Raw genomic sequence first — 27,977 nt, 5'->3', positions numbered from 1 at the left:
TCAAGCCAAAATCCTCCCATGCTGAATAATCTTTTTCAAATCCCCAAACTTGACATGCTGTTCCACAATCAACGGCTTTGTGACACTAACACTAGACACCATCTTAACCAACAACGTATTCCCCGATTTTTCAGTACTCCACCCTTTCTCCTTTATAAAGTCACGCACATCTTCTCCTTCTTCCAACCCCAGATATTTCACCAGCGAATCCATCTGCACTGCCTGGTACGCAATACTCAGCGTCAATGCTACAAAATCACGTACATCTACATCGAAATCACGACATGGTTCAAGCACGTCACGTAATGTGGGGAGCTTTTCAGTGGATTCGACCAGTTTCCAGAATTCTTCAAAGCGACATGATTCGAGGAGTTGTTGGAGGGCGATTAGACGTTCTATAGTTTCTTCCGTCATTACTTCTTCGGTAAGGAGGGCGAGATATAGGTTAAAGTCTGGGTCTGGGAGGGCTGTGAGGGCTTTTATAAGGATGTTTATGGTGGTGTCAAGTTGGTGGATTGAGTGGTTGGGGTTGAATTGGTATAGTTTTAGCATTGATAGGTTGGCGTCTCGGTCGTAGAAGCTCTTTTCGAGCTGTTGTCGGACATATTCTTCTAGTTTGGGAATGTTTTCTGGATTGTATCTAAGTTTGGTTTTGGAAGGTTAAATGTGAGCCGAGCGAGACAGAATATTCAATATCATTTCCCATGATTTCAATGCATCGTCTCCATCCTCCGTACTGGACAAGCTTCCGACCCAAAGCTCGTCACGTCCCAATTTTCGAGTTTTGATATTGGCAAAAAAAGACACATCAAACACGATGCTCAGCGTTATGACCAACAAGCAAGGCCATCAGCAGTACCAATTCAACAACATGAAAAGGATGGAAAATTTGAAAGTAAAACCAGCTTGCCTTACCGATCGACGGTTTCTACTACACTGTGGACGTCTGCTGGGCGATGTTCTGGTCGAGGTGGTAAGCCAAGCGTATCAGTGGCATGCGTGATTGCTCCAGTGTTGACCTGAGCTCCTCCTTTACCGTTCATGGCTGTAGATGTGATTATTCGTGTTTTTGTTGAAAGTTGAGCAACAAATGCAGACGAAAATGATGAACATCACGACCAACACGCTTGTTTGCAACGTGCACGCATATATGTGGGATCCCCTAACGTTTCGGCATGTTGGGATCGCGAAATACTACAGGTTTCAATCAATTAACAAACACAAAAGCATTCCTAAACTTTTCACAGTCCTGCCTCTCGTTACGGGGTATAATCACTAATGATATTGCAAATTCCGGAAGACTTCTTCACAATGTATTGTATTTACACTTTAAAACACGACTTCAGTCAACAGTCAGGAATGCAGATCCACCTTGAGACAGATAAAATTAGACGCAGCGACAGGACTAATGAAATGAATTCACGTACCTCCAAATCCATATCCCTTTGGCCCAAACTTCTTTCCATGACATGCTTTGCAATACAGCACGTTGTCTTTTGAAGCAGATAGTGTCGAGTCGAGTCTCTTCCCACAGTCGGTACATTTGAAACACGACTTGTGGTACTTGATACCACCTGGCCCCAGTTGTTGCTATTGAAGAAACGAGAAAGAGTCAGCATTCTGAGAAGGATGATATGGCATGGTCTCTGACGAAGTCAAACAAGCGATCTGGTGTGCTCCAAGCCAAGGCGACACGGACTGACCTCTGCAAAGTAGACTTGTTTTGAGCAGTTCGGGCACACATCACTTCCAACAAACTTCTTCAGCGCTTCAGCTTCAGGTGCACTCGGTGTGGTTGTTGAGGTACGAGGGGATGGTGATGCAGCCTGGAGTCCTGACTCAGATCTAGGTATACTGGTGATTGTTGAATCTGTGGAGAGTGTGCCTGCTCCACCTCCGTATCCATAGCTATGACGTGTAGAGAGAACGCGTCAACTCAACAGGTTTGAGATAATCCTTGCGAAAACACACCCTTTTGGACCATATAATTTGCCATAACAGGTCTTGCAGTATGCTTCTCCATCTTTTTCAGTCAAGTTCATAGAGTCGAGACGCTTGTTGCATTCCTGGTGTCACAGTGTTAGCCAAATTCGTTGACCTGCGAGAGAGATTGTGGCAATCCTTACTTTACACGTCATGCACGCCTTATGCCAGCTACCCCCACTAGGACCATTAACCTATATGAGGAAGAATCATTGTAAATTGACCTGGTGGGCCACAAATCAAGATCAAAGAAATGATGAATGTTGTCAGCGGCAATCGAGGTGAACGTACCGATTCGTTGGCATAGACGGTCTTTGAGCAACGTGGACATATGGCACCGCCTCCGAATTTGCTCATGGCTTCCGTCAAGTATTGGTTGGTGGTGCTGCTGGACTGCAGACAAAGTTGTGATGGGTTTGCAAAGAATAACGGCCAATTGTTGAAATTGCACAGTCTTTCAGTAGTAGTAGCAATGAGGGCCACGCGCGTGTCAAGGCTACTATTGCTACTGGTTGGAAGGTTGAAACTATCAAGAAGTCATCCACATCAAACGTTGAAGCCTGCTTTGCCAACAACATCAACCGTTGAACAACAAGATTGTAAGCACTAGTCTTGAGTTGCTTTTGGCGATGAATTCTCTATTTTACAGTACATATTAACGATTTTATCCTTCTATTAGACTAGTTCGACTCCACAATTAGCAGTTCAATCGCCAACGTGTTACTCCTTCCGCGTCTCCTTTGAGGTTTGTGGTTGGAGAAAAGAGCCATCTTGAAGCTTCACTAAAGCTTGTTATTGTTACAAGAGACTGACACAAGGTTTGGATTGAATAAGTGGATGTGGTTTTATTCAATAGAGCAACACGTGAAGACAGCAATTGTTGCTTGTTTGGACGTGATTCCAACGAGAACTAGCGAGATCTAGCGAGATGATGACATGAGCAACTTCGTCCGTTGTATATTGGACAGTCACCCTTCCGTCGGGTACGAATCCTCATGGGATTCGTTTTGTGCCACCTGTTTTGTTTTTTGAAGTACTTTTCCATTACATGTCCGAATAGCGAGTAGGGAGACATTCCACATGAACACACCACTCATATAGGCTGAATCCAGCCTTACATACCGGTAACCTGTTTATTGCAAGTTCAGCGTGAAACATCATGTGAAATGACAGGCTTCAACCAATGTCTAAAAAACAGGACTATGGCAACAGGAGGAGGAGGCGAAGCTCCACTCCCTAATGGACTTAATGGAGCCCTGCAACAATCCAATAGTGCCGGTCGACGGGCCTCGTTCGACGAAGGGTACTTCAATCAACATGGAAAAACACCGTCAAATGCTGCTGTCGCTAGAAATCAACGCCCTGCAGTTTCATCCACGAGACCGGTCACCACATTCGTAGACCACGATGTCAGCTCCTACACACATCCACCGCTCTCTCGAGAAATGTCACTGCCTGATATAAACTTTAGCAACGGAAATCAGCCTATACGGAAAAAGCAATCGGGCTTGAAGGGCTTTTTCAAGTCCGCATTCTCTTCTTCCAGTTCGACTAGTTCTTCTTCAGCATCTTCAATTTATAATGGGTCTGCCTCGGCTGCAACAAGTAGTGGCATACATCATCACCATCCACCACCTGCTGCTGGTGGTAGGAGGCCCAGTCATCCACCTAGTAATCCCTTCAGCAGTAACGGAAATCCATACTATCTGGAACCGTATAGTGAATATGATGGTGGTGCTCCTATGCAACGGGTCTCTAGTAAGGCATCGCTCGAAGGAGGCAAATCGAGAAAGAGTTCTGGAAATTTGGGAAAGTGGTGGAGTAATAGGAGTCATGATACGAGTGAAGGTACGTATACAGTCATTTCGTGTTCATACCTTGCATGTTGTCATTAACGAGCGCAATAATGACTCACACGACACGTTACAGATTCGCTCAGTACTCGTAGTCCATCATATACCAACCTGGCTCGTCTAAATGGTTCAAATCCATCACCTCTATTACTCTCCGATATACATATTGACGATTCCGTATCCGTAATGGCTCCGTTAACATCAGGTTCCGCTTGGGTCGCTCCAGACTCTTGGAATATTCAACCCGACTCACCAAGCGACGCACATCCAGCAGCACTCGACCCAATACCCCCACACGCACTGAAATCAACCGCAGATGTACTACTATGGACTGACGAAATGTATGAAGCAAATGGAATCAAACCTGCCGAAGAGGGCACCATACGTGTATTCTATCCATCTGGATACTTTTCGACAATCACTTGTCGAATGACTACAACCACCAAAGAATTGCTTTTAGCTGCGTCCAAGAAACAGCTCATTACAGATTGGACGAAATATAATCTGGTGGTTTGTCGGAATGGGCTGGAACGTAATTTGGATATGACAGATTCGCCGCTTTTGATGGTTTGGAGGTGGCTGCAGCAAGTTGGATACTCGGTTGCTACGAAACCTGATCCTTTGGAGTGGGCTAATCATACGTATTTGTGCTCCTTTCATTTCAAGGAGACCATATTATCTTATGTAAGCCTTCCTGACACTTGTTCTGTTGTTCAAGAGACCGAAAGAGTTTCTACTCGATGGAAGTTGCTCCTTGAGTCCATATTTCGGATGCCTCTTCATATGCTCAAAATATAGTGGGCTTCACTGACTGACGTACTGTTATCATAGGACTCGTCACAACGATTTGCTAGCATGGTTGATGTATCACTAGCAGGCTCCAACATTGTAGCTATACCCGTATTCCTCTTCAGACAAGCAGATCAGGTTGAACGACTAGACCTCTCTGAAAATCTAAATATCAAGGAAATACCACTCGACCTATCCCAATCCATGACCTCACTGTTATCGCTCTCACTAGCCGGTAACGAAATATATCAAGTCCCGAAATCATTGCATGCTCTAACCTCACTCGCTATACTGGATTTATCACGAAATCGAATCCAATCATTGCACTCATCTGGCCTGGAAAACCTAGTAAATTTAATCCAACTCGATCTAGCTAGTAACCTAATTGAAGTATTTCCAGCAGAGATTGCTCAGAATCTGAAAAGGATTCAAGTGTTAAATCTAAGTAACAATCGAATAATCAACTTCCCCACTGACTTGTGTCGATATGTCGGTGAGTCGTTACAAAGACTGGATATGAGCTTTAATGCTATGAGAGCTACTATACCTGAAGTTATTGGAGAGTTAAAAGCATTGAAATATTTGAGGCTGCATGGCAATGCATTTTATGGTGGTCTGCCCCGTCGATTCACGGAACTCAAAGAGTTGGTGGAAGTCGATTTACGCGGTAATCAATTGGGAGAGCTAAAAGGTGAAGAAATAATGGTCATGGATGTCCTAGCCGAACTACCTAAACTTAATATCATAAAAATGGACGGTAATCGGATACGGCAAGCTGGAAAATGGGCTAGTTTATCGCATAGACATCATGGGCCGGCAGCACAAGATGTAGATGATATATTTCCAGAGCAGTGGCAAATGGATCATGAGGTTGGAACGCCGATTGATGAAGCTGATGATGACGACCCAAGGGTATTGCTTGAAATCCAGAATGCTACATACCTGTCACTTGCATACCAAGCTGACTTGTACTCTGCACGGCCATTGATCTTTCGTATAATCAATTCATCTGGTAGTTTGACTCATCTGAACATCTCGTATTGTGGTATCGAGACACTTCCACATACCATATTTGAAAGGCTGCAGGGTCTCACGTATCTAGATGTCAGTGGTAATGCATTGCGTAAACTGCCGCCGCTGTCTGGTACAGCTGGCGATGGACTTTTCAAACTACAGGAATTACATGCAGGTAATAATAACCTGATGGAAATCCCTGACGATGTAGGTGAATTGGAAGAATTGGCGATACTCGATGTACAGGCAAACCAGCTTGTCGAACTACCTCCAGATATATGGAGGTGTAAATCGTTACGAGTGTTAAACTGTACAGACAACTTTTTGGAACGATTCCCTCCCGTGCCTGATGATACCATAGCTACACGATACCGATTAAGTAGTCGTCGCCTGTCAGACGAGGTGCCGCAACTACCACCACTAAGCAGATCTCTCGAATCACTATATGTAGCTGGTAACCGACTAGGCGACGATATCTACCAATCCCTATACCTCTTGCCATGCCTCACCATCCTCTCCATGGCTGATAACCTAATCACGGATCTCGCCCCATGGTTTATATCTGATCCACACCCCGGTCTTAAGTTATCATGGTTTGGACGACTACGAGAGTTGTATCTCTCTGGTAATAACATCTCTGCCATACCACCCGAAGTTGGAAATATGATTCATCTTCGATGGCTGTTTTTGAATGGAAACCGTCTGCCTACTGTTGCACATGAATTATCTAAAATATCTAATTTGGCGGCATTGGATTTGGGCACGCAGCTGGGATCGCGTGGGGAAGGGAATGCGTTGAGGTATAATGTGAATAATGTGGTGAGTAATTTGTCATAATAGGTCAAGTTTTTTTTTCACATTTTTTTAACTCCAATATTTCAATTTTAGCCTTATGAATGGAACTGGTAACTTGTTTGGAGTTGTTTAATGAAGTGTGTTCAATTACCACAGGATGATAACTGTTTTTTTTTTGCCAGGAACCTGAATCGAGAATTACGATATTTAAACTTTTCAGGGAACAAGCGCTTAGAAATCAAGGCCTCCTCGGCCCCAGTATATCCTACAATCAGTCCGCTACCATCACGAGGGCTCATGGCACGCTCAGGCAGTAGCACATCACTCCTCCATCTATCACTATCCCTACAATCTCAGCAGCAGCAGCATGCAACACCACCCAGCACACCAAATATCTCGGATTTAGCTGACTTCTCCCAGTTGAAACATATTCGAGTATTAGGATTGATGGATGTTAATTGTACAATCAACGTGCTAGAAGAAACTGAAGAGCGTCGTGTCAGAACGACATCGTCAGATTTAGCACTGGCTGGTTTACCTGGTGGTGTCATACGATATGGTGTAGCTGATGTATTGAGTAGACCAGCTGAAGACAGGAATTCGAATATGGTTCCAGTATTGGAAGACTCTGGATTCTTTAGTACTTGGGATTTAGTGGTTCCACAATTCCGAGGCCGTGAACATGAAGCATTGTTTGGATTATTTGATGGACGTGGGACACGAGGTGGTGCAAAACTGGGACGACGGTTGTTTGAAAACTTCCCCAAAGTCTTTCAAATGGAGTTGAATCGGGTTGAGAATGATATCAAAAAGTTCAACAACAGTCGTGGTGATTATGGGTTGCCTATAGTCCTAGAACAATCGGCTATTGAGATTGCCATTCGGAAAACATTCTTGACTGTGAACAAGATGATGGCCAATACTTATTTTAATGCTACTACAAAAGGGCATCCGATGGCGCGTAAAGGATCGTCTAGTAGTATTGATGAAGAGGCGGCAAATTCTCTTGAAAACGATCCATACCGTAAATTACGTAAACGTAGTGATGGTCAGATTATCCCCGCAACTGAGATATATGGATGCTCTGGCGTCATTGCGTATCTATACTCGACGCCGATACCGGGAAGCCACGAACGCACCAAAACTCAGTTGTATATAGCCAATGTAGGAGATTGTGTGGCTGTCTTGTCTAAAACAGGTGGTCAAGCTAATGTCTTGTCACGGCATCATGGCACCAATGTGGATACATTAGGTAGACCTCCTGGTGCTTTCTTGCGTGTGAAATCACATCAAACCACCAGTGTACAATCATCCATGCCTGGATCTCCGATAAGTCCATCTGCTGTACCCGATGTTGGAGATGTGCCCGTATCGTCTTCCGTAGTGCTGAAGTATCTGCCCATGGTTGATGATCCGTCCCCGCAACGGTCGTTTAATCGACAAGACCTGTTTTGGCGGCTTGCTGAACTACAGCGGGTGCATGAATCGGGAGGATGGTTGTCTTCATCGTCCTTGATTAATGGACTGCTGGATATGAGTCGGGCCTTTGGATATTACGAGTTTTTAGGTCCTATAACAGCGGATCCGGCCATTCGAATGGTGGAATTGGATGTTGGTGACGATGATATGGATAAAGCATCAGTCATGTCTGGCGGGTCTACAGATCTAGGACCAGGCACAGATGAATTTGTAGTACTGACGTCTGGCGCAGTGTGGAGAGCCATGAGATGTGCAGGTACATATGAAGATGGAGCACAAAAGATTGTGGAAGTTGCGAGATCAACTTTTGGTGGCTTACCTGATGCTTCTGGATCTGTGCTACCTGGCATGATTCCTGTAACAAGTCATCGCTTGGGAGGAATGTATTTGAAACCCATGACTGGTGATTTACGAAGACCTAGTAATGTCATTAATCCTCCGTATCATGCACCATCCATTAATTATCCTGCTGTTGGTGGTACCGCGATGGGATCCACGAGCTGGAGTACTGCCGCGTCTAAAGTCCGTGATTATGCATTGTCGTTAGGTGGTACGCATGGGCCTGATGAACATGGTGGTGGATATCTAGTCATGATTTTAGGATTGCAGGATTTGGCTCGTCGAGCAGCATGGTATAATGCAGTAGGACCACGTAGACGTAGCTCCGCTAGTGGAGAATCTACAATATTAGAAGCCAGACGTGGATCAGCAGTCAAGAAAGACATTGAACCGCCATTTGGACGCCTCGCCCTCGTATTCACTGATATAAAATCATCTACCGAGTTATGGGAACGTCAACCCAAAGTCATGCAACGTGCCATCCGAATCCATAATGCTATCATGAGAGACGCGCTTCGACGGACTGGTGGATATGAAGTCAAGACTGAGGGTGATGCGTTTATGGTCGCCTTCCAGTCCATGCTGCCCGCACTAGAGTTTTGTTTGACGGTGCAGACTCAGCTTGTCAGAGCTGATTGGCCGGCTGAGATTTTGTCTGCACAGGATGGACAAGTTGTATGGCATGATGATGTTGATACGTCGTCTTCGTCGTCGTCACCAGCGAATAGTAATAGTAGCTCTGCAACAGCAACATTTGATGAACACACTCGACTCGTCCTCCGAGGTCTCTCTGTCCGAATGGGAATCCATTTCGGAACACCGCTGGGTGAAGCCGACCCCATAACAGGCCGCATGGATTATTTCGGACCTATGGTAAACAGGGCCGCCCGAATCGCTGCACGAGCACAGGGAGGACAAATCCTCATGTCGTTTGACGCTATGCGGGAATTCAAGAGACGGTTTTCACGTGCTGGTGGTAGTATTGAAAAGGCGATACGAGATGGTGAAGATTTCACTGATCGCGTACGACCTGCTGATGCTGATGTGCTTGTCGTGCCGCCTGGTCGTGAACGGGATGATGAGATTGCGAGGATTAAGAAGCAGGGGATGAATGTGTGGAATATTGGGGAGGTGCAGTTGAAGGGGCTGGAGACGCCTGAGCTGTTGCATGCGGTATGCGGTTTGTATATGGATTTTTTTGCTCTGAAAACAGATAAATAACGTTTTTTGCGATTAGATATATCCAAGAGACTTGGCGATACGACACAGTTATATATTGCTGCTTATTGGACATCGGTATAAGGAGATTGAGAAGGTGAGTTGCTTGTTTCGTGGACTGTTATGGAGAGATTGGTCGTGATGCTCTGCGATGATACCTTGAGTTTAAATACTTTGCCGATTTAACATATGATGGAGACAAATTCATCGTGTCAGGATTCTGAGAGCACGTTTGTAAAAAGCGAAATCCATAATGATAGTTTGCCCTTTTTGCACTCCATTTCTAACTTGACCTTGTGTTTTTCACAGCATACCTTACACCTGCAACCATTGGATCCAAACGAAGTCAAACAGTTTGGAAACGTGCTTTTACGACTTGAAGATGTACAGTCTGGTGGCACTGGTACATACAATGCAGACGCCAAGAATGCATGGAAGTATGAATGGAAGTTGGACAAGTCTGTTGAGTCTGATCGTGATTCGCTTGTGGATACGTTGCTGGAGATTGTTGAGAGGCTTGAAGTGAGTTGTGTTTATGTTGGAGAGCTATCTGCTTATCTGACGATGTACACTTGTTGACGCCCCATTTTTTGGGTAGATGACTGTGGAAGCTTTGGGCAAGAAATGCTGATGCTCTTGGAAATTTTACTTCAACTTATTTGGTGGGAGACGGAGGAAAGTCCTCCCAACACATACACAAAAAACATTATAATAGTTAGTTACTGGACATTTTTGGGGCCAAAAGGGACATATATCCCCTTTTTCTTGTATAATTGCTGTACGTTTTTTTCTCTACCTCTAACATTTTATTTGTGTTTTGGCATGCTATGTTGGTGTGTGGGTGCGGGTTGTTGCACGTGTTGAAGTAATGGTAGCATTGGTAGCACTGATGTAAATGTATTTTTGCGCACGTTCTTTGGGTTTTCTTGGAAGGCGATCAGCTATAGATCCATAGTGGAATAGTGGACTCAACAATTCGAGTATTCGACGTGAGTAGCTATAAAACACGCCGTGTGCCCAATGCAAACTCAAATCCTTAACCGTGAATCACTCAAAACATCAAAAAGCATTACTACAAGATGAGCATCAATCTCGCTACAGGCGAGAACGTACAGCGAGAAATACGAGAGATCTCTACTCCTGAAGAGTTAGCCGCGTTCGTTGAAGTGCAAGTCTTGGCTTACGCTGGAAGGAATGATGCTGCTCCTGAAGCAAAACAAAAGGTAAGGCTTCAAGCTTTGAATTTGTCACTTTATTTGGCACTCGCATGCCTATGATTGGCCTTGCGTTGTATCTTGATCTTGTTTCGTGGAGCTTTGAGCGACATCGTAACCAAACACTCATTTCCCATAGGCATTCAACCGCATGACATCTCGCTCTAAAGATCCACGTACTCGTATCTTTGGGATCTTTCAAAAGGGGGTTGAGGACACGTATACGGACAATGACAGTTATTCGACAATTGTTGATGAAGAGACCAAGAAGGTTATCATGAGGACACCTAATTTAGTCGGGCATTACGTGGTTCATCATTTCGAGTTTAATTTGAGGGGTGTCAAGGCTACACTGAGTGGGTTGGGGACTGTTGGTGTGGTATGTAGTGACCTTGGCTGACTTTTTTTGGGTGGGGTTTGTCAGTCAGTGACTGGCAGGTTCATCGTTACATAATAGAATGTCTACTTCTTTATTAACGCTCGCATGTTGATAGGATTTCTCACACAAGAAAGGTGGAATGGCCAAACAACTCATCCAAACGTATTTGGAAGATGCTAGATCTCAGGGTCTTAACATTAGTGCCTTGCATCCATTCAGACCAGACTTCTATGTTCCTTTCGGATGGAATGCTTCAAATCCGTATTATGAGATCAAGGTACCTCCATCTGCCTTCCCCAAGTCTGGGAAGCGGGAGGTCAAGAGTGCGGTGGGACTCGTCAAAGACACTGAAAAGAACCAGAAAATGCTGCTGGATGTGTATAATTTGTTTGCAGAGTCCAGGCATGGGATGTAAGTTGAGGACTGCAATTGTTGCATTAGATAATCCTCACCTTTGGCTCTTTTGTCGCATCTCACACCCTCATTTTCCTGATGCAGGTTCCAAAAAACGCAAATGGACTGCCCCAATTTCTTCCTCCCTTCTGGATCCATCCAGACTCAAATAGTCGCCTACTTCAACTCGTCTGGTGCATGTCGAGGGTACTTTAAGATGAATTTCGCGTTGGATCAGTTTTTTAGATATGATGTTGTTATTCGGGATTTCGTATATTTGGACGCTGATGCGATGTATGGTTTAATGGGGTATATAAACAGTCAGGCTGATCAGGTTCGCCATGTCATCATGTACGTGATATTCTGAAATTGAAACAGACATTTTTTGCCTGACCCAACTTCTAACTTGTTTGCTGGGATCTTCTTTAGGTATACGCAAGAAATCTATCTCATTCGACTGTTGAGTGAAGTACGAGACCATGATTTCAATCCTTGCATATATGATTTGTATCATCCGGTCGCGACGCTGGCTACTGGACTCGCCTACCGCATCGTGGATGTCAGGAGACTGTTTGAGAAGGATTTGTCGCGGGTCACGTTTAATCCTGATTACGATATCACGTAAGTGTCGTGAACCGAAAAAACTACTGCCAACACTCATCAATTCTAACCATCAATCCTGTTAGCATGCATCTCATCGTATCAGACCCCTTCCTAAAACACAACAACACGCCGCTCCTGATCCAATTCAAGAACGGTGCTTGTTCTGTTCTCTCTGAGGCCAGACCGGACGTCGCGATAGAGATGAATATCCGTGATCTAGTTGGACTGATTATGGGAACATCGAAGCTGTCGACGTTGAATCGAATGGGAGTGGTGAAAGTCGCTCCAGAAGAAAGGATTCGCGTATGTGATGCCATATTCAGTACGGAGGATCTGCCAATGTCTATGACGCTCTTTTAGAAACTGTGACTAGAATCAAGACGACGATAGTTTTTGGGCTTTTAAATTTGAATCTCTAATATAAACATCCATTCAAGTAAAGACAATGTCTAGTATTTTATCGCCCAATCACGTTCGGTCATCATGGAACGGCAAACTTGTCAAACGGACTGGGTACGGCATTCAGTTCTCCACGGCTTTTTACCACTGGGTCAGCAATGTGATTTATGCCCTTCCAAGTCAATTCGCTAACCATCTTGAACCCCTCTTGGAATGCTCTTACACTTCATGAGTTCCTATGGAAACAGGATGGATCTTGTTACGGGCCCTCGCTTGGTTGTGTATCAGATCTCACGCTGACGCACTGTGGATGTGGGCAACTCGGTTGTCTAGTCGACCTTACTAGTTTTGAATCAAAGTCATTGTGGCATTCGACGACATGGCTTGTTGTTCCTATGAAGGCAGCAAACCATACAAGATGGAGAATTATTAGCTATTTTCTCACCATTCCTTGCATCGCAAGATGTCAGTGACGCAGAAAGTTGGGTTTTGGCAAGCACATTCCAGTATATTCACGGCATTTGCTTGGGTTTCCAGGTAACTAACAGTAGTGTCGTTTGTTTCTAATATTTCGTTGTCGCAAGCAAAGTGAAGTCCAGTCATTTGACCTTGTTTGAAGAGAAATCCTCAAACATTGAAAAGTGTTTGGTCTGTGCATGTGATTGCAGTGATTTTGGCAAGCTATATCATAAGTTGGATTGGTCCCCTCATCGCCATACTGCCTGTAGATACAGCTTCATGGCATCTAGTATCGTGAGAAAGTGCTTTGACGTTCGAGTCAATGCACAATTGTAAGAATTCTGATATTTTTGAATTTTTTTGGAAGGAAAAACATAAAGCTACCTCCGTTTTGTGACATGCAATAAAGGATATCGTTCCGGCCATCATTAGTTGTATTCTTATTGCTTCATCTATTGTGGCTGCCACTGCCACTGCCACCTGAACCAATGCAACTGTAACCAGCACATGTGGTGCAACTTGTTTTCATACGCATGTAGTCTCCATGAGATTAAGTCTATTGCGATCATGGCCTCTAGCTTCCCAGCGCATGCTCGGCCAGAATTGGAGTCGAAAATCATTGCAACTCAACTCGACTGGTCGAATTCAATTCCTAAACAGCATTTCTAACCAGATCAGCAGAGGATTCTTCGTCCGGAAGTCCTAGAGTCTTGATTTGGCAGTCATGGCGATCTTCTTCGATAGCCAAAGTACGACTTTCCGTCCAATGTTGATATGGTTAAACAAGAGCATCATTGTACATGTTTCCACTAGTTGGCCGATATTCCAATAGTAAAGCAATGAGTAATCACACCTTAAAAACACGTCTTTTACCCCTTTTTCGGTGAGCGTTTTGATTAAATCTCGCCAGATATGCACTTCACTTCCAAACATCCAATCCAACAAGAACTCACTAGAGGATTGGGGAGAAGGCCTGTAGGAGCAAGGTCCAGACATGCACACCACTACAGGTATGTATACAGGGCATTTCCTAGTGATTCCAGCGTGCTTTGAGACTGCTAATCGGACTTGCCGGCAATCGCTCACATGTTTGTTTTCGTCAATTCCAGGCCATTGCTACAAGGACTCAGGACTCAAGAACGCTACCAGCTATGGATGCGAACCGTACCATTCAGTGACCATCCACACCTATGCATGCCGTATCTTTTCCAGCAAGATAATGGCAGCAAGTGTGGTTGCTCCTACGCCTACGGAGCGTAAAAACTGAATGGGTCTATGACTCCCCACCGTCAGCAGAAGGCGTCTGCAAATAGTGGCCATTCGCACGAGATGATATTTGTATATGGTGCCTTAAACACTCCTCCACCTCGCGAGTCAGTATACTGTGTGCGGTAAGCCCTCCGCCAGTGATATCGACCTTGGCCTCTCTCACTTCTGGTGAGATTGGTCACAGCAAAAAGCGAGGGGGCGTCAAGGGATCGAGTGGATCCACGTTTACGTGGTTGGGTCTTGGTACTGATGGTAGCCAAGACCACAAAAAAAAAACAAGTACCTCACCTCAGGCAACTATATTGGAGTTCTTTTATATCGCAACGCTGTCTTTCGCATATAGGCAATGCAGCCCATGCCGGTCCCAAGCCCGGAAAATGCAGAGGGCCTATGATACTAACAACTCTTTGTACCTTGAACAGTAGATTGTACGTGAATAGTAGATTGTACAGAACAGTAGAAAATGTAATTGTTTTAAATATGAAGGCTGATTGAACTCTACATGATGGTGCTCACCTCTGGAAAATTTGTGTTGCTGGCAGAAGGAGTTCGACAATTTGAAAACTGTGGACCAAGAACAACACAATCGGTCTGTCACTTCCATACACGATTTCACGGAAAAGCGAGAAACACATAGTGTAAAACAACGGGAGAATCTGAGGAAAGTACGCTGGGCCTCTAAATAAATCTCTATATAAACATCACTGAATATGAAGACATTGGTCTCGTCTATTATCTTCCAATCACATTCATGGTGGCCTCGAATGCCAAGAATGTAGCGGCATTGACAGGGAACGCCTGTCAAAGGAGATAAATGTTTTAGAAAGTTCACTGTCAGCTCTGTAAACAAATACGTCAGCTCAGATGTATAATCACTTACCCTCAACATGCACACCCAGAACCCACGGTACAGTCCAGCCATACCCTCGGCCTTGACAGTGGTACTGAAACAATGTATAGCAGACTTGTATTGTCGCTTTGCGGGGTCGAGCGCATCAGTTTGTAATTTGGATTTCACGACATCGATCGGATATATTGAAAACCACATGGCCATTCCTGAGAAGCCGCCGTATATTACTTGCAGGTAGGCGGGTACGTCTGTTGTGTAGAGGAGTGAGGCGATGATTAGTTGATACGTGCAAATCCAGAGCTTTTCGTGTTTAGTTTTTGTCGTCCAATTTCTTTCTTCTTAGGCAAATATGGACATCACACATACCTGATCGTTTCCTGATATTATTCTTTTCCATGGCTCGTTGTATCAAATACTCGTACCTGGTGAAAACGCGAAGAATATGTTTGTTCGAAAACTACTGGTGCGCTTTACGATCAAGCAAAAATGGCCTGGAGAATGCAGCATATATAGTCTCACTCCATTCAGACACTCACGTCAAGAAGTAGGCACCATAACCAATAAATTCACGACCCATAGTGATTGCTTGACCTTTATATATACCAGCAATTCCGAATTGTTTCATTGTCTTTTTGGCGAAATCAACTGGTCCTGAGAATTCTTTTGTGGTTCCTGATTGCACTTGTAATCTCGTCCTAATGTGAGAGAGATGGTTTTCAGTCACGTAACTGGATTAAGTATGATTGTAGTTGCGATTTATCTTTTGTCTGTTCGCTAATAATTGTGGAATTCGTGACGCATTCTTGCTTCGAATGCAAATGTACCTGACGTGTTCAATAGGACCACTCAGTATCGAGTTTGCAGTTCCAGAGACGGCACCAGCCAAGAATAACTGTGACAATGATAATGAAGCAGGGTTTGCTTGTCCAGCCTTTGTGTTTGACTCTGTAAAGGATCGTTTCACGTATTCCAGAGCACCGAATTGGATTGATACACAAGCACCGATACCGATGAGTGGTGTTAGTGTGCCCTGAGAATTAACGTTGTCAGTGACGCGAATGAATCGAAGATAAGCTACACTTCTTTTTGTGGCAACCCAAAACACGCGATAAACAAGGTGACTTGAAGTACCTTGTAGAAGCCACGAAACCCATCAGCCTTGTATGTCTTTGACACACAATCCATCATTGATGAATAGACGGGGTTTTGCAATGATTGGGTTTGGAGTCTGACTTTGACAGTATCAAATGGCTACAGAATTTTGCACAAAGAAGAGGTTGGAAATCACGTTCAGAGTATCAAAATGAGACGTGATGAAGCAAGATGCACACCTGGCCGACGAGGACCTATGAAGTTTGCTGATGTGAGAAAAAAAGGTGTGATAGACCAATAGACCTGTCAGATGCCACTTGCCTGTACAATGCCGCCAACAGCCCCGGCGAACAAGTCCTTCACAGCGCTTGGATTATCGCCCATCTTTGGATTGCTCTTTGGTGCTATCTGTCAAAGTGAACGTCGTTTGTTTTTGAAGTTTTGATTAAGTGACGGAGTTGGAAAATGCAAGTTGGTGCAGATAGATCCAGTAGCAGAGACACCTGGATCTGAATTTTCATAATATTATCAAACTATGTAACGCATTGAAACGCGTATATCATCTCTCGTAGTCTCTTCGATCTGAGGCACTGAATTTGCCTGAATCTTGTAACCTGCGGAAACGGTAATCGACGCAGAGGAGGACCCCTGTATCAGCATAAAGAAGGATGGACGCTATACTAGCCATGCCGAGAAGTGCCAAAGCTCTTTTAATCGTACTTGGCCTTGGCGGCGTTTATGTTGCAGAACGTCGCGTACGAGCATATAATCGAGGTGCGTGTATGATTGTTTCAGCTAATCGCATTTGGCTCTTTGTATTCTTAAGGCACCTTTCAATACATTTAGCTGCCAAGATGCGGAAAATGAATCCTGGGTATCCAGTCGAAGTGTATGGATTCGTATCTAATTTCGGGTACTATATCTCAGACCATCTTCCTCAAGTAAGGCTTGAAATTTGCAGTTTATGAGCATGTAAGTTCATGCAGAGCTAACATGTATTTCTTTTTTACGTGTGGTCGTAGTTTATTCGAACCTGTTTTGGAGTTCCAGTTCCAAACGCGTCTGATGCCGATTGGATCAAATGGGACTCAAAGCATACACTGTCCAATCGTCATCATGATGCTTATGTGGTAACGTCGCCTTTTTTGGTTTCGTTGTTCATTCGCGTTAACCTAGATTTCCTTCAACATAGATCTTTAGGATCCACGCCGGAGAAGCTGCAGTCGTAATCAAGGATCCTGAAGCCGTCATTCAAATCACTCAAAGGCGTATGGACTTTGTCAAGCCAATAGAGCTATATGATTCGGTTGCCTTCTTTGGGCACAATGTTGTTACGGCCGAAGGTAAGGATTCATCAGTGAAAATGTATCCTTGTCTCATCTTTATTCGTCTTTTCTAAAGCAATGTGCTTGTAGGCGATGAGTATGTGAAAGTTTTGTTACCACGGAAAAATTGACTTCTCGCGACAGATAATGTTTTATTTTGCTCGCTATTCAGATGGAAGAGACATCGCCGTATCACTGCCCCTCAATTCAGCACCAAGAACGACCGCCTCGTACACCAACAAACACTCCTGACCTGCAAAGAAATGTTCGAAACATGGAAACCTACCAATGGTTCTCCATCATCAACAATCGACGTCTCAAAAGACATGATGAAGCTAGCACTCGCCGTCATAACGTCTGCTGGATTCGGACTCAAAATCCCGTGGGAAGACGATGAACACCTACTCACACTTCCAAAGGGGCATACAATGTCATTCAAGACATCACTAGTATTGATTATCAAACATTTGATTGATATCATTGTATGGAACCCTGTGCTTGCTAGTATGATTATTCCTGGTGCGAAGGATGCTGTGAGGGCTACGGGAGAGTTTAGAGAGTATGTGAAAGAGTTGGTGAATGATGCGAGATTGAAGAAGGGACAGGAGAGTAATAGTGCGAATTTGTTGTCTTCGCTTGTGAATGCTACGGGGCTCGATGCTGAGGGGCTTGAGAAGCATGATGGTGGGGAGGTTAAGCCGTTGAGTGATTCTGAACTCATGTGAGTGTTGTAGTAGAGCCAGAATTCGTCCTTTTTTTGCTCAAGTGCGAGAAGATGTGGTTGCCCGTTCTAATCATTTTATAAACACAGGGGCAACATATTCGTGTTTCTTTTGGCTGGTCATGAAACAAGTAAGCAGGGCAAAAAGAATATTTGAGCTGAAGAGGTGGCATGTTGTTGACTTCCCTTTTGTGACAATCTCTTCTTAGCTGCCAATACTCTTCAATATGCCTTAGCATCTTTAGCTCTACATCCAGACATTCAAGAAAAGTTATACGAGCATTCTGTTAAAGTAGTCGGGAAGGGCAACGATCCTGAGTTTTCTCATTATCCCGAACTGACATTTGCCATGGTAAGAGTTGAATCTCACAAGGGGCCAAGACCGTTTGAAACTTCCTTTGCATTATTGAGAAAGTCGGTTTGACCTTTTTTTTACGCCCATACTTTATCTAGAATGTTATGGACGAGACACTGCGACTATACCCAAGTGTAGTCAACGTCCCTAAAAAAGTGTCACTGGACCGTGACCAGGTCCTCAAAACATCCAAAATAGACGTACTATTACCAGCTGGCACATACGTCGACCTAATGCCATGTATCGTGCAAAGAGATCCAAGGATATGGGGAGATGATGTCGATGAATTCAATCCAGAACGATTCTACACAGAACGTGCCAAGAAGGCTAAAGACTCTGGTGCTTTCTTGCCATTTTCTGAAGGTGTGTATTTACAGCTTAGGGTTTGAAACGGAAGCTTTACTAACAAGGCTGACTAATTACTCGCAGGTTGGAGAATGTGTCTCGGCAAACGATTCAGTCAAGTTGAGTTTGTGACTGCTATAACGGCAATTAGTTTGAATTGGAAGTGGAGCGTGAAGCACGGACAGAGCGCGGAGATACTGGTTTCGAATAACAAGGGGTTGACTTTGAGGCCAGAGCATCCTTTAAATTTGGTGTTTGAGCCGCGTCAGTGAGGTTAAAGTCACGGGATGTGAAAGGGGTCTGAATCTTGTACGATTTGTATGCCAGTGCTTGCCGAGTATTGATTTTTTTGGGCTTGCTGCCTTGCTGCTTCCTTGTTAGTTTTTATTGATGTTGAGGTGAATAATAAGTAAAGTTCAAAGTAAGCATTGAGAGTGAGAGTACTGTAAGTTTTTACGTGATGTGCATAGTCGTTTTGAGCAGTTGGGCTCCTTGCAAGCCAGGATAACCCTTTGCCTGCGTTGACGCAGATCCAAATCAGTCGGACGCGCTCAAACACGTACCCAGGCCTGTCAAGTCGCTTTGAAACGCACAAATTCGTGCATCCGAAAAAACTGTCACTTTTATACGTAGGTTGTTGAAGGTACAATATTACAGCTATGGATGCTATCCTAGCTATGCCACGCAGTGGCAGGGCTTTTCTATTCATACTTGTTTCTATTCATACTTGAGGTTTATCTCGCTGAACGCCGAATTCGTGCTTACAATCGAGGGAGGCGTTTGATCTTTGACTCACAAACGTCATCTGCATCAGTTCATTTCATTATAGTCACACTCTGAAACTTACTATGTTTTCATAGCCGCCAAGCTCCGTCAACTGAACCCCGGCTACCCAATCGAGGTGTATGGATTCGTGTCAAACTTTGGGTATCTGTTGTCGAATTATCTTCCTCGAGTATGTAGCTGTTTGGCATTGATCTTCGCTTCAAATGATGATACTGACAAATTCCAACTCATCTCCGTTCCTAGTTTGTCAAGCTATTCTGGGGAGTTGAAACTGCCAAACGTTCAGGTAAAGATTGGCTCAGGTGGGATTCAAGACATGTTTTGTTTCGTCGTCATGATTCTGATGTGGTAATATTGTTCATTGGCCTTCCTCTGTCTGTCTGTAGCTTAATTGTGGAAAGGCCAGAAAAAGCCTGGTTGTGAAACGTCTCAAAAAAGCCCTGAACGTGTGAATTGCTGTTTCTTCTGTCTTCTGGCCTTGGGGTTTTTGGATGGTTGTAAGGCAAGTAAGGGTCGGTGTCATCCCCAAAAGGACAACAAAGCTACACGATAAACACGTCTTAGTTCAAACCACTTCAATATACACCAGCATCATTGTCTCTACACGAAAACGCTACGAGTGCACCTTGGCCGTCGTTGGAAGGGACAGTGATTTCTCTCATATTGACCTAGGCCATGGTTAGCTCAAGCTGTTGAGTTTCTTCAAGTTGAAGTTATGGCCGGCGTAGCTGCTATTTGAATTGGAAGCGGAGTACAAAGTACAAAGAGATGTTGGTATCGCCTTGGAAGGCGTTGTGTGAGACCACTTCATCCTATCCGTTGATGGTGACACCACGTGATTGAGTAGAGAGTTAGGGAGCGGTGTGAAGTATGAGAAGGTCAGTGAATGCGTGGTTGGATCTGGGTGTGGGAAGTTTTGAGTATGAGGTTGTGTATTGTGTTGTATGTCTTGACTACTGCTTGCAAGTTTTGATAAAGTAGAATCAATAGAGGAAAGCCAGAGTTTGCCGAAGATTGTGGAATGTGGTATTATTTACGTTATCTTGATTGCAGCGAGAAGCTGGTTTGAAATGTTGTCTACTGTTGAGCAAAACACCGAGACAAGCAACCGGTTACCCGTCATCCGAGCCGAATTCAAGAATTTGACGAATTTGATTATATAACTGTGTCACTGGGCCTTCTCTCTTCTCTCCTTCTCGCATTTTTGCCAATTGTTCAAAACCTCAGAAAGAGCATCCCATACATCCATCGCATCCTCTTGATTGTTTGGTCTTAAAGAAATAGGAGAGTGTATATAAAATGTCGATAAATAGAGTGATAATCCTATTTGCGACGCGTTGTTCCATAATGAAATTGTCCGTTTGACACGTCCAGTGAGTGTGAGTGATTTTGATGTTTGAAGAAATTACCAATAGTTGCCGTCACAAACAAGATCTAAAGATACAGGAACGAAAACAGAGAGTTTGATAGCTGAAAGAGTAATCTCGTCCCGTATATAATATTATTATCATTCAAAATGGCAGAAACTATCCCTACCTTCAAATTAGTACTTGGTAAGTGGATGTCATTCCGCAGCAGAGTCTTGTTTTTGAATCGAATAAAAGCGGATATGTATATATGAATATGACAATTAATATCGCCCCTTTCTTATGTACTAGTGGGCGATGGTGGTACTGGAAAGACTACGTTCGTAAAGAGGCATTTGACTGGTGAATTTGAAAAGAAATATGTTGGTACGTATTCGACTCGATTAGCTTACAGGAAGTATGCAGATGATATGACCGTTATATATCTATGGGCCCATTGCTATCATTGGATCATTCTTGGATCCTGAGTCATATGGGTCTATGTATGATATTAGCTTCAGAATGCTGCACAGCAAAAACCGCAAAACATCAGGCAACATTCACAGCTGCCAGCGAGATCGATCTAAATATCTAGCTTGATTAAATATTTATTCATATTATCCTCGTTATCATAATAGCCACTCTCGGAGTAGAAGTCCATCCCCTTACCTTCTTCACAAACTTTGGAGCCATTTGTTTCAACACTTGGGATACAGCTGGCCAAGAAAAGTTTGGTGGTCTACGTGACGGCTATTAGTAAGTATCTTGAATCATACAATACTGATCGTCATGTGTGAATGAATCATCAGTCATCACGGATCGATGTATGAACCTTAACACTCTCCTACTAATGATTAGCATTCAAGGACAATGTGCAATCATTATGTTTGATGTGACATCCCGAATTACATACAAGAACGTACCAAACTGGCATCGTGATTTAGTCCGAGTTTGTGAAAATATCCCAATCGTGCTATGCGGAAACAAAGTAGATATCAAGGTATGCTTGTAGGGTGGGAATATACTAGGAACAGCATAATGGTTGAGGAACAGATGATATATGGGGTGGTGGAGGGAGCAAAGCAGCGCGATATGTGCTCAACTCATGTCATGACTTCATCGTTGGCTTACATATCATGAACCATTTCTATGTAGGAACGAAAAGTCAAGGCAAAAGCCATCACATTCCACAGAAAAAAGAATCTTCAATACTACGATATCAGTGCCAAGGTAAAACACAAAGAAGCCCCTGTAGAGCACTCAGAAAACATTGCTTCTCTCGCATTCTGCACCACTAAACGCAAAATTCTGTTTTCTAGTCCAACTACAACTTTGAGAAACCATTCTTATGGCTAGCACGAAAACTTGTCGGGTAAGTATTTGGACAATGATGTCGACAATAATGTGTCTTTAATGAGTTGCTCGTCTAGTGTTTTGTGTGTGTTGGCTCAATCGCATCATACTTACACAAACTTTTCCCTCAGCAATCCCAATCTGGACTTTGTCGCTGCACCAGCATTGGCTCCACCAGAAGTCACAGTTGATCCTGCCCTCATCGCCCAATACAACCAAGAACTACAAGATGCTGCAGCCCACCCTCTACCTGCCGAAGATGGTATGTTGTTGCTGTGTTGAAGCAATGTCTGCTGCTTTCCACATTTGCTTGTTTTGCTTAACGATTCGTCTCTGTTTAGACGACGACTTGTAAATGATGTCGATTTTTACAAGCCAGACCAAAAATCGGAATGGTTGTTAGTGGTGCAGATAACAAAAAAACCCCAAAAAAACAAAACACTAAACAAAAAGAGAGAAACGATGCAAGAAACTTTTGCTTATTTTTCGCTTGAGAAGATGCTTTCCCCTACAAGTAAATATAGATATTATACGAAGCTTAAACTCGCATGGGGTTGTCCTGGTCCTTTGTCCCTATTTTCTTTGTTGGTCCTCGCTCATGTGAATGGATGCAGTCCAAGACAGCTCGTTTGTGATGAGGCGATATGATGTTTTATATTTGGATTATGGTACATTTGCAAAATTATACGAGATGCTGCTTTCTAATCTATTTATAACAGAGCTGAATGCTTTGTTGGTGTACGCCAAAACAACCACCCAGTCATCAACACGTCTCGGACAACGTGAGATCTCTCACGCTGCTTTCGTATCTAACTTAGCAAGTCTCGATTGCTGTGACGCAGCTCTAGCCAGCAACAATACTGGTGTATACTCTCTCCTCCTACTATTACTAGCCACAGCAACATCCCTACCACCTTCTACCTCCTCCTCTTCCACACCACCACCACAACTCTCCGCACACTGCACCAAATACTCGACCATAGCACCTTTAATAACAACCTCTCTCCAAACCTCCTTGACAATACCCACATTAACATCCCTACTAACCCGACTGAACCGCCACGCAAACATGTCCTTTGGAAACTCGCACTCGGCTAGGACGAGTGGATGTTCTGGTGCCAAATCATACGTCGGGCGGCCCTCTGACTCGGACGGGGTGGATAGAAGGGTTGATATTATGGATGTTGGTTCGAGATGGGAGCCGATTAGGAAGAGGATTGCCATCATGCAGCGGACTTGGTGCCAGAGGAATGCGCGGCCTTTTACGTAGAAGATTAGGGGTTTGGTATCACTATTACTACTACTATTTTTGGCTGATGCAAGCGCATCAATTTCATCCACACTATAAATCCCGACATGGTCAATATACCTAATATGGGATACATGGCGTGATGGATCTACTTTACAAAAGTTCGTATAGTCGTGCACGCCGAGAAAGTCCTGGCATGCGGTCTTCATTGCTGCGATATCTAGATTCGGCGATGGGGTAAAGTAGTAGCGGTATGCACGGGCGAGACAGTTGTAGCGTGCTGAGAAGGTTGGGAGGACGGGAGACCATGCGAGGATGCGGATTGTGGGTGGGAGGAGTTTGTTGAGGAGGAGTGGGTAGTCTAGTTCGTGGATGTTTTCTATGGGTGGATTGCTCGGTGGTGCGATGCTGCTGTCTGTGGCGACATTTTCTTCAGCTTCTTCGTCCTTGCTAGCCCGATAAGACACCTTTGCAACGTCTTCCCACCTATACGTTCCCCCTTTTACGACATTGTCAATAATACCAGCTGGGTAAACACTCCTAACAAACAACCCCACAACCTGATCAAACGCTGACACGCCTTTATCCGTCCTCCCACATCGTGAATACCCGCATGCCGATCTGTCTGGAATGAGTTTAACTGTTGTGAGCGCATGGAACAGATGCGTTTCGATGGTTGTTACAGTATCGTTTTCTGAGCCTGCGAATCCGTGGTATTCGTGTCCGAGGTAGGCTAATTTGAGGGCGATGGGACGACATGATGTTTTTGTAAAGTCGTATTGTTTGGGTGGGCGTTTTGAGGGTTTAGTTTTTTGGTGTTGTGTGGTTGATGTAGTCGGGTTTGGGGTTGATGATGTTGGATGTTCTAGGTCGTGTAAGCGAGATATGAGCTGTTCTCGTGTCCAGCCATCGTATATGGAGGGAAAGGGAGTATTGATGCTCATTTTCCAGACTACTCATTAGAGAATGTGTGAGCTTAGTGATGTTGCTGAATGATAGCAAAAAACCACAAACAAAAAGCGTCATACCGTTCAGTCACGGATTCCACGTGAGTTCTTAGCTCTATATACAGTACTGATGAGCTATAGCCTTGTTTGATGACATGAAACGCGGATGCAGGTGTTTGGATCAATGCTAGGTTTTTGTGAAGATCGACACATGTTTTGACCTCGAGAAACAGACGTTGACGTGATTTTGGTAGATTACAACACTAAGCTGATCATATGATGAGATTATAAGACACGTTCTGATCTGACTACGTTGGCGTCGAACGTGACTGTCATTGTCAATGCAAAATATATGGAACTGACGTAGTGGTTTACAGCAAGGAAGGAGTTATAACGCGTCAAACTATATAGATCAGAGATATTAGAGTATATTAAGGCCAGATTTATCTCAAAATCTTACTGTTCATCATGTGGGAAGTCGCAGTGACCTCCGACAGTCACCTCCGACAGTCACTTCTCACATTCCAAACATATTTTGTCGTACGAGATTTATAAATCTAGGAAGAAGACTACATTCATTACATTACTAGCCCGTATAGATACATAGTCAGCAGCCCTCTCTCCTATAGTGAATGGAAGATACACCGACAAATAGTTATAAAAATGGAATCATCAACCCAACTCCATATACATTGATACGCAACTTCCAAGGCATAGAGACTACCGATAATGACGATGAAGATGATGAACAGAATACACTGGAGCTCACTTCGCCCACTGAACGTAGAAGAAAACACACTCCCGCCCCAAGCAGAAACAACATCAAGTCACTGGGATTCTTTACGAGCAAACGACGTCAAGCACAGCTGCCAACTCCTACTTCTCAGCTGACTACTCCATCTACAAATGTAAACCCGATAGTGAATGTAGATACTCCTTCTTGGTCACCTGTACAGTATCCTCAACTCACAAGTGCTACTGGTGGTAGTGTCGATGACGATGACGATTACGAGAATGGCGATCCATACGTAGACGAAACGCTGGATCAATCACAGGCATGTGGAATTACATGGGACTCGTGGGACGCAGATACCATACGACAACACTATAATAGGAATCCATACTCGAGCAGCAATAGTTTAGTCGGATCACCGCTCAACGACCCTGAAAACACTCGACCATCATCATCACTAGCATCGACATTAAGGACAACATCTCCAGCACCACGCATGAAACTCCCATTAAACGAACGCTCAGTCGATAGAATGCCGGAATATAAGAATCTAGTCGGGAAAGTCTGGGTTATAAACGACAGCAACTCTATCATGACGCAGCGAGTCAATGTCGAAGGATTTGTACCACCGTCGCGTAACAAGCCTGCTGATCAAGGTTTTTTTGTGGACGATAATGCTGAAGAGGAGGATTATATGCTGGACGATAGTACAACAACTGTTGGTTGGAATACCCGTAAACGGAGCAGACCAGCTGTAGGAAACCATGAAGAAGAAGTGGACGAAGATGTCGAAATGCAAAGTCCATTAAAGAAGAAACATGCTGGCAAGAATAATCTGTTTGGCAAGTCGTCAATGCTGTCTATGACGCCGGCACGCAAGTCATCGTCGATGACACCCAGAACAAGTGGTGGTGCTGGTATGGCTATGGATTTGACGTCACCATTGAAACCGAGAAGCGGTAGTGGCGTTGATCGTGATGGATTCAAGGTGCCAGCTGCTTTAGGGTACAGACGTGGTAGTCCTCGATGAATTGGTGGAACTATTACAGCAGCAAAGGAAGGCTGAAGGTGTTTTTACTCTCATAGTATTTTGGTACAGGTATCTCTCTCTTGAACTTGTAAATAAGTTGCACAGATGTTTTTCTCGCCCATATTGTCATATTGTTGAAATAAATGCTATCATATGTAAATCAATCGCGAACTTGGTCGTCAAAAGCGAAAAAAAATTGGTCGTGATTGCTGCGGGATACTACCAAGGTGGCTTTCAAGGGATAACTTGGACGGCAGCCGATGAGGAGAAACTGGTCTGGAACGAGCTGCTGGTCAAGAATAATCTAGACTGTAAGTGGAATTGTGGATCTCGTGTAAGCGGTTGGCATCATCAGCTTGATCTTTGGTCCTCAACATTTGCGACATGTATGGTTCAGCTTGACCATTATTCCTTGATAACAATGCATATTAAAATCTAAATGGGAACCTCGTATACCTCCATTTTAAAGTTTGGAACTGCCAATCCATTCGCAACATCAAGATCGTTCGACCAGAGATGTTGATTGAGCTCTGTTTCAAGGACGAGCACCTACGAGGAATTTCTCAACCGCTTTCAGCATGTAGATTACTGCCATAGTGGTTCGTTTTTGCTCTCGCATTTGCCACCACTAAACCGTCCTCTCGACGAAACACACCACAATACGATGATTTCAGAGAGAGGACTCTGTATTCAATTCGTGTCAGTTTACGAAACACGAAAAGCTTGAACGAAAGCAACACTGTTGAATTCAAAGTTATCCTTTTTTTTGAGCGAAAACTATTTCTTTCGAAATGTGATCTACAATGATATGCACATTTTTTTGCTTTGGAGACTGAATGGACGGTTTCGTGGCCCCTTTTAGAATTGTTTCGAGAGTATCGTGGGTAGAGAAACGCTATGGAGGAGCAAGTTACAAAAAATCGTGCTTCATACCTTTCATTTTCACGTTTCGCGGGACTGGATCTCTCTGTGAGACCAAAGTTCTTACGCCCCAAAGACTTCGGATCATCAAGACTTTGACGGGCAGCCTCCTTTACAGTTGATGCATCATGGAGTACAAGATCAAGAGACCTATTGGATTTTATCAAATGCGGATCTGTCACTGCAAAAACAAACTCTTATATCCTCTACCATGTTGAGTTGCTCTCTGTAGCAAGACTTGACTGGAACGATTGGGTTTCGTATGCCATCAATTACCAGCTTGGCTATATTTTCAAACTGGCTAAAAACAGAATGGGGGGTTCGCTCGTGTTTAATAGATCGAGAGTGTTAGTTCCTCGACTCGAGTGTAAGCAGAACATGTGTGCATAGGTCTTGGTGTTGTGGCAAAGTTCAAAGCTTCGGGAAAGTGGTTGCAAAATCTTACAGCATGCTTTGGAACTGGAGCTAATGTAGATAGATGGAGTGTGGATGGTGGTTGTTCTTTTTTGGGGTATGTATTGCTGCACAGTTGGTAGTTCGTTTTTTGATTTTGTTTGATGGGGTTGGAAACTGCAGTGAAGAGACGAAAGAAGAGTATCTAGCGGTGGATGCTGTACTTTCTGATATATCTACATTCTCCTCTTGTCTCATACTTGAAGTACTAGATACTAACTTCAACAATGTTTGTATAGGGCTCAAGTACTTACATTTATAGCACAAGGAGGTAGGGTGTGGGAG

General features: G+C 44.0%; 6 protein-coding genes across 6 annotated transcripts; 2 read left to right on the top strand and 4 right to left on the bottom strand.

The window, feature by feature from the left end:
- Positions 1-1,043, bottom strand: SmJEL517_g01836 (uncharacterized protein; the record flags this gene model as incomplete). Its single annotated transcript, XM_031167764.1, has 2 exons — positions 1-640; positions 916-1,043. The coding sequence occupies 2 exons, from the start codon at positions 1,041-1,043 to the stop codon at positions 1-3; spliced, it is 768 nt and encodes a 255-aa protein (XP_031026373.1).
- A 299-nt stretch (positions 1,044-1,342) lies between these two features.
- SmJEL517_g01835 (uncharacterized protein) lies at positions 1,343-2,340 on the bottom strand (the record flags this gene model as incomplete). Its single annotated transcript, XM_031167763.1, has 6 exons — positions 1,343-1,371; positions 1,428-1,590; positions 1,704-1,908; positions 1,972-2,066; positions 2,127-2,177; positions 2,275-2,340. The coding sequence occupies 6 exons, from the start codon at positions 2,338-2,340 to the stop codon at positions 1,343-1,345; spliced, it is 609 nt and encodes a 202-aa protein (XP_031026370.1).
- Positions 2,341-3,185: 845 nt separating this feature from the next.
- Positions 3,186-10,101, top strand: SmJEL517_g01834 (uncharacterized protein; the record flags this gene model as incomplete). Its single annotated transcript, XM_031167762.1, has 8 exons — positions 3,186-3,831; positions 3,913-4,520; positions 4,668-6,458; positions 6,528-6,544; positions 6,617-9,425; positions 9,490-9,567; positions 9,780-9,992; positions 10,069-10,101. The coding sequence occupies 8 exons, from the start codon at positions 3,186-3,188 to the stop codon at positions 10,099-10,101; spliced, it is 6,195 nt and encodes a 2,064-aa protein (XP_031026371.1).
- Positions 10,102-14,918: 4,817 nt separating this feature from the next.
- On the bottom strand, positions 14,919-16,512 carry SmJEL517_g01833 (uncharacterized protein; the record flags this gene model as incomplete). The annotated part of the gene is made up of 8 exons (XM_031167761.1): positions 14,919-14,984; positions 15,067-15,284; positions 15,403-15,458; positions 15,573-15,731; positions 15,861-16,066; positions 16,168-16,287; positions 16,368-16,382; positions 16,456-16,512. The coding sequence occupies 8 exons, from the start codon at positions 16,510-16,512 to the stop codon at positions 14,919-14,921; spliced, it is 897 nt and encodes a 298-aa protein (XP_031026368.1).
- Positions 16,513-16,796: 284 nt separating this feature from the next.
- SmJEL517_g01832 (uncharacterized protein) lies at positions 16,797-22,714 on the top strand (the record flags this gene model as incomplete). Its single annotated transcript, XM_031167760.1, has 19 exons — positions 16,797-16,902; positions 16,975-17,069; positions 17,151-17,258; positions 17,321-17,471; positions 17,544-17,550; positions 17,626-18,174; positions 18,265-18,305; positions 18,384-18,526; positions 18,628-18,892; positions 18,959-19,138; positions 19,735-19,829; positions 19,904-19,946; positions 21,319-21,393; positions 21,645-21,762; positions 21,865-22,006; positions 22,162-22,236; positions 22,326-22,378; positions 22,491-22,621; positions 22,701-22,714. 19 exons carry the CDS (start codon positions 16,797-16,799, stop codon positions 22,712-22,714), a joined length of 2,391 nt encoding a protein of 796 aa, XP_031026369.1.
- Positions 22,715-23,151: 437 nt separating this feature from the next.
- Positions 23,152-24,552, bottom strand: SmJEL517_g01831 (uncharacterized protein; the record flags this gene model as incomplete). Its single annotated transcript, XM_031167759.1, has 1 exon — positions 23,152-24,552. One exon carries the CDS (start codon positions 24,550-24,552, stop codon positions 23,152-23,154), a length of 1,401 nt encoding a protein of 466 aa, XP_031026366.1.
- Positions 24,553-27,977: the final 3,425 nt, after the last annotated feature.

The sequence above is a fragment of the Synchytrium microbalum genome (genome assembly GCF_006535985.1).
Source record: "Synchytrium microbalum strain JEL517 chromosome Unknown SmJEL517_scf0006, whole genome shotgun sequence".
Lineage (NCBI taxonomy): Eukaryota > Fungi > Chytridiomycota > Chytridiomycetes > Synchytriales > Synchytriaceae > Synchytrium > Synchytrium microbalum.
This window is presented reverse-complemented; position numbering and strand designations above follow the sequence as displayed.